Source organism: Ambystoma mexicanum, chromosome 2q (assembly GCF_040938575.1).
Source record: "Ambystoma mexicanum isolate Mex_15411 chromosome 2q, UKY_AmexF1_1, whole genome shotgun sequence".
In the NCBI taxonomy this organism is placed as follows: Eukaryota; Metazoa; Chordata; class Amphibia; order Caudata; family Ambystomatidae; genus Ambystoma; species Ambystoma mexicanum.
In genome coordinates this window covers 463,927,116-463,940,268 of record NC_090924.1, presented here as the reverse complement: position 1 = coordinate 463,940,268, position 13,153 = coordinate 463,927,116, and the positions used below count along the sequence as shown (strand labels likewise).

General features: G+C 47.7%; 1 protein-coding gene across 1 annotated transcript in view; it reads left to right on the top strand.

Moving 5' to 3' along the window:
* Window positions 1-6,920, top strand: part of LOC138569530 (cytochrome P450 3A29-like) — a 334,912-nt gene extending 327,992 nt beyond the window's left edge. Inside the window, exons 12-13 of the mRNA XM_069647585.1 lie at window positions 569-731; window positions 1,689-6,920. Coding sequence (XP_069503686.1) covers window positions 569-731; window positions 1,689-1,772 — 247 coding nt within the window. The 3' untranslated portion in view covers window positions 1,773-6,920. The remainder of the gene's footprint in view (window positions 1-568; window positions 732-1,688) is intronic.
* The last annotated feature ends 6,233 nt before the right edge of the window (window positions 6,921-13,153 follow it).

The following is a 13,153-nucleotide window of genomic DNA, read 5'->3' as shown; positions in this document are numbered from 1 at the left end:
AAGGAAAAGTCCAAAACCCAAACCAATATTCGGAGTCCCGGCTTTATGGCCACCTGCACCCATTTGGTGCCCCATCCAGGTCCAGCCCCAGCCTGTAGGCTCTGGTGCATTGCTTTGAGAACGGAAACCTATAGGTGGAACGTCTACAGTAGCAGGGCACCCAGCTCTGGCTCTAGTAAGGAAGCCTCAACGGGAAGGTGATCTTCTGGTGGTAACTCCTACATGTAAAAAAAAAAATATATATAGTCCTCCATTTTGTTGGAGGGAAAATGGAGGGAAAAACACCAGCCAAGTGCTAGAGATTTTTCCTCCAGTGTCCTTCTGAATTTGGAATATGGCGATCCAGTCAATGTGGTAGTAATTCCTGTTAGGCTTTTTTCTTCTGGAAATAATTATTTTAATTTGTACAGTGGGATTTTACTATGTGGTTTATGTGGCACCGGGACATTAGATGAACAAATACATTGAAATGAAATCTTTTTCTCCACTCTAAAATTGGTATTGAATGAAAGTTTACAAAAGGTGGAAAATGCAACACTTGACAACTGCGTTCTTGCCATTTTTCTAGGTTTAGTAAAGAGAACGTCGAGGCACAGGTGCCTTACACCTTCCTGCCCTTTGGAGCCGGGCCTAGAAACTGCATCGGCATGAGAATGGCCCTGGTTACCATAAAAGTAGCTGTGACAATTCTGCTGCAGAACTTCTCCTTCCAGACTTGCAAAGAGACACCGGTGAGAGATGGCTTTACTTTTTAAAAATGTTTTTTTTTATTTATTTTTTAAACATGAGTATCTGAGTGAGTGAATTAATGAAGGTATATGATCGCCTCATGCAGCTACCATTTGGTGGCGGAATCGCTGACATTGATGGATAACCTGTCAGAAATGTTTATACATAACATGGATTAAAATCTCACACTTAGATATATTCTCTTTTTGGTCTGGTGTGTGAGATTCCACTTTCTCACAAACCCCTTGAACACAAATGTTACATAGGGTCTGCTTTTAATCAGCTGCTCTGAGAAACCGAGTACATCTGCTATTTTTTCCCAGTTCATCTTGACTTTATGCTCATTCAATTTTCTCATCCAGGCTATTTGCAACCTTGGGTGATAGCACTTCAACTTAGCCCACTAGTGACTGATATATGGAGGCCAGTGACAGCAGCTGGCATTGTGGTTACTATCATGAAAGTGAGTGAGGTGGAGCTGTGGTTTTTGCTTCTATGGTGTCACTTTAACTTATTACATGATCCAAAATGGTCATCATCATACTGTTTTCATGGCAACCATCTTGTAAAATGAAACCAAACTGAAGCCTTATGGGCAACTCCTACTGCTGCACCTGGGGACTAAGGACCTGCCCTGCAATGATCCTCCTAGTTTTACTTATGGCGATACTTCCACCCTTCTAGAGGATCGAGGAACACTTCTCCCTGCCGTGGTTCAACAGTAGACCCATTCTTTTATTGGCAATAACCCTAATTAAGAGTGGTTGGGGGTGCTTTCATATTCGATGGTGTTTTTAAATAAAGAACATTTTGCAGCCCAGTCCCTTTTTATGGTGCATGGTCACAAGGGGCCAGGGATGTTCTTAAAAAACAATTAAGGGCAAGTTAAGATGTGTAATGTGCCAGTCCTCCATGTGGTCTGTATGTTTCCTCCACTGATCTCCCTTTGTTTTCTTTAGGCCACTCTGGAATTGGACACCAAGGGATTCATGCAGCCCCGGAAACCCATTATATTGAAACTCGTCCCACGCAGCAACATATAGTACGGACTACAACACTGGATGGAATCTTCATTTCAAGATCTTCAAACCCATAGCAACTACCAAGCACATGGCAATCACTAAAAGCTGCCATTGACATGGGAAATTGACTCTTAAGAATGAAAGTTAAAACCGAACTCGGAGCAAACTACGCGTCTGAATCCCCCGTTTAACTGCAGGACCTGTAATGTCTAATTCTACAGCTAACAACTATGTTATTTCCTGAATTATGACCCAGAGGGCATCAATCAGACAATTACGAATCAGCAGTTCGTAAACTTGTCCGTATACCAGGGGAACTAAAGCATGAGATGTGGGATGCTACAATCCTCATGCCTTTATTTCAGGATGCTCCATTAAAAAGGATGCTATGGCTATATTTAGTTCTGGTCTGGGCAGCACCATAGGTACATGCACAGTTAAGGTTTTGTGTTTTTCGAAAAAATGTTATGTGCTACCTAATATATATTTTCAGATAATTTTCTAACAAAGTTCAAACTCAGGATTGCGACATGTGGACTAATTTAGCTTTGGCATTGTAAAGTGTCCCAGGGTCCTGACGTGCCTAAATAATAAGAGGCACATGTTATTGACCACATCTCCCTCCTGACCTTGCTCTTCCGGCTCAACAGCCTGCCCTCTTCAACCACGCCCTCCCACACACCTCTATGGAATACAGTTACCATTAACCCAAATCTAGCTACTTCCATCCTCAACTCACTCCCAGCACTCTCACCCCAGAAAGGATGTAACTGCATTGAACTCATCGATCAATATGTCTCCAGCGCCCTCATCCCCCTCACACCAATGAAACGTACCTCTCAGAGACTGGGCTCCTACCCCTAATGGTACACAATACACCTCACATCTATCAAAACTCTCAAGCACGAATTGCAGCGGACTTGGAGAAGAAACCTCACTCCTCAAAACAAATCCTCTTTGGCAAGACCGACATGGGCCTACTGATCAGAAATTAGGAAAGCTAAAAAAAAATATACTTCTACGGGCACAATCCTCGACTCCTGCAACCTCAATTAGGAACTGCACAGAATCCTCAGATAATTGAAGATGCCAGGCTGTTCAACCCCTCCCCTTCCAACTCTCTATCTCTATGCAATGCTGTGTCTCAACACTTTCACAATATCGGTATCTATGGTGCAAGAAACCGGGGATCTGTCATCCAGGTGGCCAGGACACCTGTCTGTCTTCACTGTTGCCACCATGAGTTCCTTACAATAGACACTGTGCTATCCTTTCTAAAATAACACTGATGCCCCCCACTCCTTCCCACTCTCCACACGAATGCTGACCCACCTCCCTCTCCGTGCCAGTCTTCTCTTTCTCCCCCGTCTCACATCAGTTCCTCACCCTCAAAGCGCAAAGTTGTCAGTCAGGCTCTCCTGGTGACCCCTGTCCCCCCACCCTCCTAAAGAACATCCTAACAATCCGTGCAGGCAGCACTGTACAGTCAATCCGTAACCAGACCCTCTTCTCAGGCATCTTCCTGAAAACCTTCAAAATGTCCTATATCACACCTCTAATCAAAAATCCCTCACTCGGCCTCCCCGCCCCCTCATTCCCCAGAACTACGGCCTACTTCAAATACCTGCTTCATTGCCAAACCCGTGGACGGTGCAGCATATAAACAGCTCTGCCTCTTCACAGAATCCAGCAACCTTCCTGACCCAGTCCAAACATGCCCCAGACCCCTCAGAGAAACTGAGTCCTCACTTGGGTTGTTTTGGTATGACTTGAAAAGAACAGCAGTGCTCATCTTTCTCGACCTATCTGCCGCCTTTGAATCCACTGACCACACCATAACCACAGACAGCCAACACTCCTTAGAAATCAAGGACTCCGCTCTAACATGGATCTCCTCCTTCGTCTCGAATTGCTTGCAAATCATGCTTCTCCCACCTTTCTCCTCCCTCTCTTGCCCAGTTCTGTAGGGTTTCTTCCCTGTCTCCACTCTTCAATATCTACCTTAGCTCTCTCCCTGCACTCATCCGATCTCATAGCCTCATCTGTTACAACTACACAGATGACGTCCAGATCATCCACAAGATCCCAAAATCGCTAGCCCAACCCCGCCCGGATCTCTCTTCCTGTCTTTCTGACCTCGACCACTTGATGATGACCAAACACCTCCTCCTCACCACTGGCAAAACTGAAATCCTAGTATGCAGAAAATCATCTCTCCTTCCCCAACCAATTCCCTGGCCACACTCCCTAGGATCTCTCCAGCAACATCCACGTCTGTAAAAATAAAACTCGGATGCATGTTTGACTCGAATATATCCCTCACCCAACACATCAACTCAGTGTCCAGAACCTGCTTCTTACAACTACGCATACTCAGGCAATCTTCCCATACCTCACCTATCCACACTGAATTTCTTCTATCCTTACCATCATCTTAGGCCACATAGATTATGCAAACTGCCTTTATCTAGGCGGCACAGCTTTCCAGCTCAGGAAACCCCAAAGAATCCAAAACGCTGCTGCCTGTCTCCTGATTGGCTTCTAACCTAGAGAACATATTAGCCACACACTCATAGTGCTACACTGGCTCCCTCTCGCTCGACGGACTACCTATAAAGCCATGCGCATCATTCACTGTGCCCTCCACAACACCGAACACAAATTCCACCAAGATAGACTCGTATGCTATCAACCCGCCAGGAGCCTCAGATCTGGCTCTGCTCTCATCCTCGTTATCCCCCACTACAACTCCACCAGATTGGGAGGATCCACTTTATCCATCAAAGCCCCTGTCATCTGAAACTCGCTTCCTCCCCACATCTGCTGCAATGATAACCACCTCTTTTAGAAAAGCCCCAAAAACTTGGCTATTCCCTACTATAACCTAAAACCCTCCTCCCCACCCCATTTGTATCACCACAGTCTCCTTTCACAAGCTCCAGCCTCGCTGTCACCAAAACACCAACAAGTCACGTCTGCAGCAGATGCCAGCAGTTGTTGCAGCGGCCACCACATAAATCACTGAACAAACCTCCCATACACAAACCCAAGCACTCAGGATGTTCAATTAGATGAAATGTTAGGGATAGGAAATGTGGTGCATCTAGTTGGATTTTCCGGGTAGGAAATGTGACGCGCTTAGATGGATCTTGGGGGTATGAAATGTGACTCACTAAAATGGGTTTTGTGGGTATGAAATGTGACACAGTTAAATGGATTGTTGGGGTCAGGAAATGTGGTGCATGTAGATGGACTTTGGGGGTAGGAAATGTGACGCACCCGTTGGATTCTTGGTGGAACAGGAATGGTGTAGCAAGCTCTCGCTAGTCTGTTACATTTTAGCCGATATTTATGATGATATCCACAGCAATCTGATGATCATAGGGAGAATCGACCCAACGCATCTAAAATCCTTTGAGGACAGACTGCCAATTGCACCAAGACGATGTATAAGGACTAACCTTACGTGCTTAAAGATCAGTCAGGACAGCTTGCCATTGCTCCTAGGCCTTGTTTCCGGACCTATCCATTTCTTGATAGTAGTCTGCTTATACGCTTACAATATCTGTAAGGACACCCATGGGATAGTACCTCGATATGCAGATAGCCTGGCATTCTAACTATAAGAAAGCACAGGCAGGTTAACACATGTGTTACACTTTTTACATCCTATAATGTTTAGCCCAACCATGCCGCTTGAAGATATATGTTGGTAACCCTCCAATTGCACATACAACTGCTTAGGTCAGCCATTGTAACGGTCAGTGGTTATGTGCAAGTACCCATGATATTGCATTTAGTAGACTCCTTTGATTAGCATTTATAGAAAGAAGATATATAGTAAGACTATAAAGGTAACCTGTCTATTACGCTTAGAAAATTCCCATCATCCTAGTTTCTTCAGTAGCCTGTCTGTCCCGCCAGAAGTGGTTTCTAGGACATTCAGTCGATTGTTCTTGGTAGACTTGAGGGTAGCCTATCCATAGTCCCTAGAAGGGTCTACGAAGGTAGCCAGTTTTTCTTCCCCACAGACAATCGGATGACCCAGCAAGGTTTGTATAAATGCACCGTCTCGGGCACAGACATACAACCACGCACTTTAGAATGCAGCTACGACTAAGGCAAATTTGGTCTAGCTGGTCACATAACCATTTTGCACTGAAAAACCACAATTGCCTCAACACCTCTGCCATTAGAATGCAACGACAACAAACAACATATTCGGTCTAGCTGGGTACATATCTAGTCTCCTACACTAGCCCACCGTCTCGGGCACAGACATACAACCACGCACTTTAGAATGCAGCTACGACTAAGGCAAATTCGGTCTAGCTGGTCACATAACCATTTTGCACTGAAACACCACAATTGCCTCAACACCTCTGCCATTAAAATGCAGCGACAACCTACGACATATTCGGTCTAGCTGGGTACATATTTAGTCTCCTGCACTAGCCCTCTGTCGTGACCTCCCTCCACCAGCAGCCTCCACATGCGTGACCTCCTGGGTTTCTTTACGGGATGGAACCTAGCCAGCCCTGCTAAGTCCTAATCTTGGCCAAATGTACACACGCATCTTAAGCCTCCTCTGAGAACTTTCCCAAACCTGGACTTCAGTCCCTGAGGGCGTTCCTACCACAAAGTGCTTGAGACCATACAAATGGGAAAAGGTGCTATGTAAATGACTACTACAATACAATACACAAGCATCCACCTAGATTTCAAAAGAACATAGGACTAAACATTTAATGATAACTTAATTAGATGCAGACTTTGTTCAATATATGTTTTACGTTACCTGCTCCGCCTCAGGTGTAGCCTTGCTGCACTGCGGACTGCCCATTAGATCGCGGTCTGGTAGAGCATACAGTGTAACAGTGGCATATAACTTGCATAGCAATCATAGAGGTTGAGATTCTAAGTGGATTTGGCGTTAACACCAAGGCTTATGCTTATGACAGAATTAACAGATATGTGCCAGGATTTCGTGCCATATTTATCCACTTGCAAGCCTGATCATGGCTGCCTGCCAGGAGCAGTACTGTAGCGCCATTTGGAGAGGAGGTTTGTGCTACATGGTATGAAAGTACATTTTATAATTGCTACAAATACTTTATAATGATTCTGCGTCCCTTCTTATGGTAAAATAAAGTAAGTTTCCTTCCCCAACCCATCATTTTCAAACGTCTAATTTGTTGTGTTATGCATTTTTCATCTACAACTATTATGCCAGACTGACTTTGCAACCTCTCTGGGTGCAAATATTTGTCACTAGTTCAACTAGTGCAATATGAAGTGTTTTAAATGTTATTGTCGAACCTTCTCGCTGCAAACTCCTCGTGCTACTATTGTGGTCTAGATAACAATCACAGCCAACTCCTTTCTCACTATGAAGCTTGCCACCAAAAATCGGGGTTGCCCATTGAGTTGTGAGGTCCTCTCGGATCACCATCTGTGCGCTAGTGCTTCTTGGTAGCAACAATCGTGCCATAGACCACGGAGGCTACTTAAGTAGAAGTGTAGAATCGCTGTGCATATTTTTGTGTGTGGTGATGGCTGGGGTACTAGATTACCTTAGAATGTATCTATGTAGCTCTAACTTTGTCTACATATTGTTTACGTTAATGATACTTGTCAGTTTCAATGGCATTCGTTATCTCTGTGTGGAGTAGCAGCAATGTTGTTGAGCTATTAAAATTGCACTGTACACACTCCAGCATGTCCTGAGGAGTGTGCATGTAGCAAGCCACTGGGGCACATGAAGTTACTTCACGCGCCAGATCCTGCGCTCTGTGCTCCCATGGATATGTTTGTAAATTGCTAATTATGTTGTTTACAAGACATTTCCTGTAATGGGGCTTTTATAATGGCAAGATCACGGTGTGTCCAGCTTGTCCCTATAAAACTGCCACTGAGGCCTTCCAGAGCTTGCCTAGAGGCGAGCAGACAATAGCAAAGGTGGACTTGCCTCTGCATGACTTCTGCAGCACTCAACATGACTGTTTCCTTCCCGGGTTGTAGCCAAAAAATGTGGTTAATGTTTCCTGACCATTGAATTGCCACAATGTAGCTCTTGCTTTACAAAACGATCACTGCAATGCACGCTGTGGTGGGTGTCCATCCCAAGTGTGTTGCCCCTTTAAGGGAATTTTCCCCTCCCCTGTGTATTGCCCTTTTAACACGGGCCATGACTGTGTCAGTCTCAAGCTAATAAAAGGACCCCCTGCAGGCATGTGCAACAGAATGGATGTGGACTCCCAAAGAGGAACAACTGAGTCTGTCTCTCATTCATGTAGGCCGTGTGAGCACTGGCCTGCAGGCCAGGATGCCGTGGGACCCTCATGCCAGGACGGTGGCAGAGGTCTGCATGGTTGGTGCTGATCCCCCATAGCACCCTGGGACCCGCTGGATGTCCATAGTTGGCCCGCAACCCCGAGGCACTGGGCCTCAATGGTGCCGATGCCCATAGCACCATGGGGGCCTGCTGGATGCCCTTAGCAGACTCCCCCTCAACTTTTGCGACAAGGAGAAGAATCCCGTGGGTTTGGGGGAGGCTCCCGCACTTCCGATATTTTTTTCCCTTCTTCCTCTTTGTTGAGAAATGGAGGGCGGGAGTTGTCTCCTGCAGGGGGAGAGATTGCATCAGCCATCACCCCGTTGCATGCAATGAGAAGAGGAGCGGCGTACATCCCCATGGGGATGGTGGGGAATGATAATGAGGGAGCCCTTCCTGTGTTTTTCCCCAACCACGGCCTCTGAGGAGGGTGCTCGTGAAGCCGGGGTGGGAGTTTGCCTGCACCCCCATGCAAGGCATCCACCGGGAAAGGAGGGTGGTCAAGATGTGTTCCAGTACAGAGCACAAGGAATGGAGCGCACGCCTCCACCTCACCAGAAGCAGCATTGCCTGCGCGGGTTGTCTGCATCTTGTATGCGGCATCCACTGCAAAAGAAGATGGGCGGGGAGTGCCTGTTTGCCCCACCCAGAGAGAATGAAGCCGCTGCAGTCGCAATGAAAAGTGGAGTAGCCGCAGCTGGAGCGGCCGCAGCCGCGACAACAATGAACCGCCACCTGAATGACCCAGGCCCCGGGCCGCATGAAATGCGGGACGATAGAGGGTCTGGGAGTTTAGGCGCAGGGTGGGGGAAAACGGCGCGAAAGCGTAGGGAGGGGCATCCGAATGGCGCCACAAGAAACAAAAGCCCAGGAAGGGCAGGAAACAGCACCTGGGAAGGTGCAAAATGTAACAGCAAGTGGACAGGGGGGTAACCCGGCCGCCCCCAGGAAGGAACAAAAGGCCGGGGGGGTATAAGTAAGCCTGGAAAAGGAGAGGCGGCACAAACCAGGTAAGAGCTCACCTCTCTCGGGTAGGCTCTTAGTGCCTGGAGAAGGGGAAGGAAAAACGTTTGCTCTTGCGGGCTCACGCATTTTTCTACCTCTCTAGATTTCATTCTGATCACAGTGGCTACAACGGTGCCGGAGCAAGAGCAACCCAGAAGTACCAGCTGCGAACGAACGAAAGACTTTCGCCGTGGTCAAACGAGAAGCGTGGCCGACAGAATTCAGACAAGAAGGATGGCGGAAGGAAGAGCGAAAAGGGCCCAAGAGTTCTCAGAATGGGCGAGAAAGGCAGAGAAGGAGTATGGGGCACAATGGGTGCTGGAAGTAATGCAGAAAGAAGAAAGAGCAAAGGCAACATCACCTCTGCTGTTCATAGAGCCCAGCAGCAGCGAAGGAGAAGGCGAGGTACCACAAGGACAGAAAAGGGGAAGAGCGGAGTCGAAGAGATCAGAGGGACAGACCGAGGCACCGACCAAGAGAAAGAAAAACGATAAAAGAAAGGTACTGTGAATAATAATGTGGGGAATAAAATAGTAAAAATGTAAAAAAATTGCATGACGGTTTCGGGTAAGTCGCCCAGAACCAATGACAAGAAGAGCAGATGGGGGAAGAAATCCAGTGAGGAGCAGCGGGGGAGTTCATCGGATGAATCAATCAGTGATGACGAAGAAAGGGATCATCTAAGGGCTTGGGTAAAATGGAGAGGAGTGGTGAGCAAGGAAAGACGGAGAGGGACAGGGGGGCAGCGACAGAACCCAGAGAAGCCCCGGTCCCGGCACCACAGGGGGCACCAGCAGAGCCCAGGGAAACCCCGGTCCCGGCACCACAAGGGGCACCAGTAGTCCCGGTGCTGCAAGGAGCACCAATGATACCGACACCACAAGGTGTACCGGCAGGGCCAAACATAGGGGCAGGGGCCACACCACAGGGGGCAGCACCGACGGTGGCAGCGGCAGAAAATGAGGGGCCACTCATGACGAAATATGGCAGGCCAACCATGGGTAAAGACGCACAGGGCGGGTCGATGAAAGCGATGGCTTGGTACATAAATGACAAAGTAAAGGAAAAGATATGGAGGAAGGAATTGATCGATATCTTTACATTGTTAGATTGTCAAAATAGGGGGATGAATGTGGCCCTAGAGGACATGAAGGAGGACGAGAAAAGCTTACTAAAAAAGGGGCCAGTAGTGAGGAGCTTTGACAACTGGATGGCGGCCTTCACCATAATGTCTACAATTATATTACAAAAATTCCCAGAAGACGGGGTGGCATTAGTTGCGTATCAACAGAGGGCGCTGAAGGTCCATGCAGCGTTTGGAGGGGATGCATGGCTAGAGTATGACCACGAGTTCAGAAAGGAGATGGACTGCTTTCCGGATATGGGCTGGGATGAAGAAAACTTTAACCTCTACATATTTAACGTGCTAAAGGAGAAATGGGATTCCAAGGAGCGGAGCACAGGGGGACAGCAGAGAAGGCAGTATTGGCAGAATGATTACAAAGCGGATTATAGATCCAGTAGCAGAAAGTACGAATCCAGCTATGACAGAAATAGAGACCAGAGTTTTCGGAGCAGAAATTACGGGTCACAGAGAGGGTGGCAGAGCAGCCTGCCCCCAACAACACAGGGGGGGCAGTGGGAGCACGGGGACAGCACAAACGGAACCAGGTCAATGCAGGAGCTTTGAAAAGGGGGTACCCTGTAGCTGGGGATGGAAGTGCAAGTTCAGCCACAAGTGCGAGAGATGCAAGGGTGACCACAGCAGCTCCAAGTGCACAAGAGCCGCAGCTCCAAGGGGTAGAAGAGATGAGACGCGGAAATAAGAACTGGGGTGGGAAAGGGGCCACGCTGGTAAAAATCGAGAGGATGGAAAGGTGGCTCCAGAAATAACTCGACCAAGAAGCGGCAGAACAAATCAGACAAGGCTTTAGAGAAGGTTTTAACATCCCGTTTACCGGGCAGGGAGCGCAAGACATTCCTAGGAATCTAAAATCGGCAATCGAAAACAAGGATATAGTGACCAGTAAGATCAGGAAAGAAGTAGAACTGGGGAGGGTAGAGGGCCCTTTCACGGCCTTACCATTCGAAGAATTTATATGTTCACCACTAGGGCTGGTGCCGAAAAAAGACAAATGGGAATACAGGCTGATACACCACCTATCCTACCCCCTGGGGTCTCGGTGAACGACGGCATCGCCCAAACCGAGGCGACGGTATCATATTCAGACTTCGAGGAGGCAGTGGAACTGGTCAGGAAAGCGGGGGAAGGGGCATGGATGGTGAAAGCAGACATTAAATCACCATTTCGCTCGTTGCCAGTCAACAGCGGATCACAAAGATGGTTATGTATGCATTGGGAGGGGGAATACTTCATCGACAAATGCCTCCCGATGGGGTGCGCCATCTCATGTGCATATTTCGAGAGGGTAAGTTCATTTTTACAATGGGCAGTAACACAGGAGATGAGGGAGTCCATGATGGTACATTACCTGGACGATTTCTTATTCGTCGGCCCCAAAGGTTCGGAGCTATGCAGGGCAACCATGGACAAATTCGTGGAAATAACAAGCGAGTGGGGTTTTCCTCCGGCAGAGGAGAAAACGATGGGGCCAACGCATATTATCCAATTCCTAGTTATAGAAATTGACTCAAACAAGGGGAGGTGTCGGATCCCGGAGGACAAGGTGACAGAGCTGCTGAAGACAATAAAGGAACTACAAGGAAGAAACAAAGCAACAGTGAGAGAATTGCAAGCGCTGGCAGGAAAACTGAACTTCGCAGGAAGAGTCATACTGCAGGGGAAGGTGTTCCAGAGAGGTATCGAGCTGAAAACGATAGGTGCTACCAAAGGGCATCACAGAGTCAGGCTAGGGGGAGGAATCAAGAGAGATCTGGAAGTGTGGGCAGAATTTCTGAAAAACTTCAAGGGGACGGTAATATGGCGTTCACCGGTGAACGAGGAAGGTAAAAGGGTGTTGTTCACCGATGCAGCGGGTGGCTTTGGTTTTGGCGCAATACTGGGGAAAAAATGGTGTGCAGGCAAGTGGCCAAAATCGTGGCAAGTGGCGGAATGTACAAAGAACATAACGCTGCTGGAGCTCTTCCCAATATGGGTTGCGTTATGCGCATGGGGGGAAGAGCTAGGGAACAAGGAGTTGGCAGTATGGTCAGATAACATGGCGGTGGTGCACGTGTTAAACAAAGGAAGTGCGTCATGCATGATAGTATTAGAATTAATGAGGGCAATCACACTGGAAAGCCTAAAAAGGAATACATGCATAAAGGTGAGGCATATCGCTGGGGAAGAAAATGTGGTGGCTGATGCAATCTCTCGCTTGCAGTGGGAGAAATTCAGGGAGCTGAGACCGGATGCCGACAAGGAAAGAACGCCCATGCCACGGAAGGCATGGGTCCCGTTGGAGGCACTAGAAAGGAAAGCACGGTTGGCCACAAGGTCGACTCAAAAGAAGTGGGAGAAGAACAGAGAAAAGAAAGGGTCATCGACTAGCTGACCAGAAATGCCCTGACGTACAAAACGGGTTAGCAGTACGAAAAGCATGTAAAAGATGTGTTGGTGGAAACAGGTGTAAAAAAGGTGAAAAAAATTTCAACGGGAAAAATTTGTGAATTTCTCGAAGGGGCATTTGCCAGAGGGAAAAAGAAAAGCTGGGCAGCAGCGCACCTGGCGGCGGTGGCATATACCACAAAAGTGGCAGGCATACCGGACCCGACTGACAGCGCTAAGATAAAATACGCTATGAGGGGATGGGCGAAGTTAGAGGGGAAGCAACTAGATAGCAGAAGGCCGGTAAATTTTGGGAAATTGATAATTCTGTTAAAAGTGCTGCAAGACACATGCAGCAGCACGTACGAAACCGCGCTGTTCAGGGCAGCATTTGCGCTAGCATACTATGGAGCTTTCAGAATAGGGGAACTGGTGGCCAGGAATACGGGGGCAGGAGACGGCCTGGCAAGGAAAGACGTTAGTATGGGTATCAAGGGGATGTCTATAATAGTAAGGAAATCTAAGACTGTCCAAACGGGTAAGGGGAGAGCAATA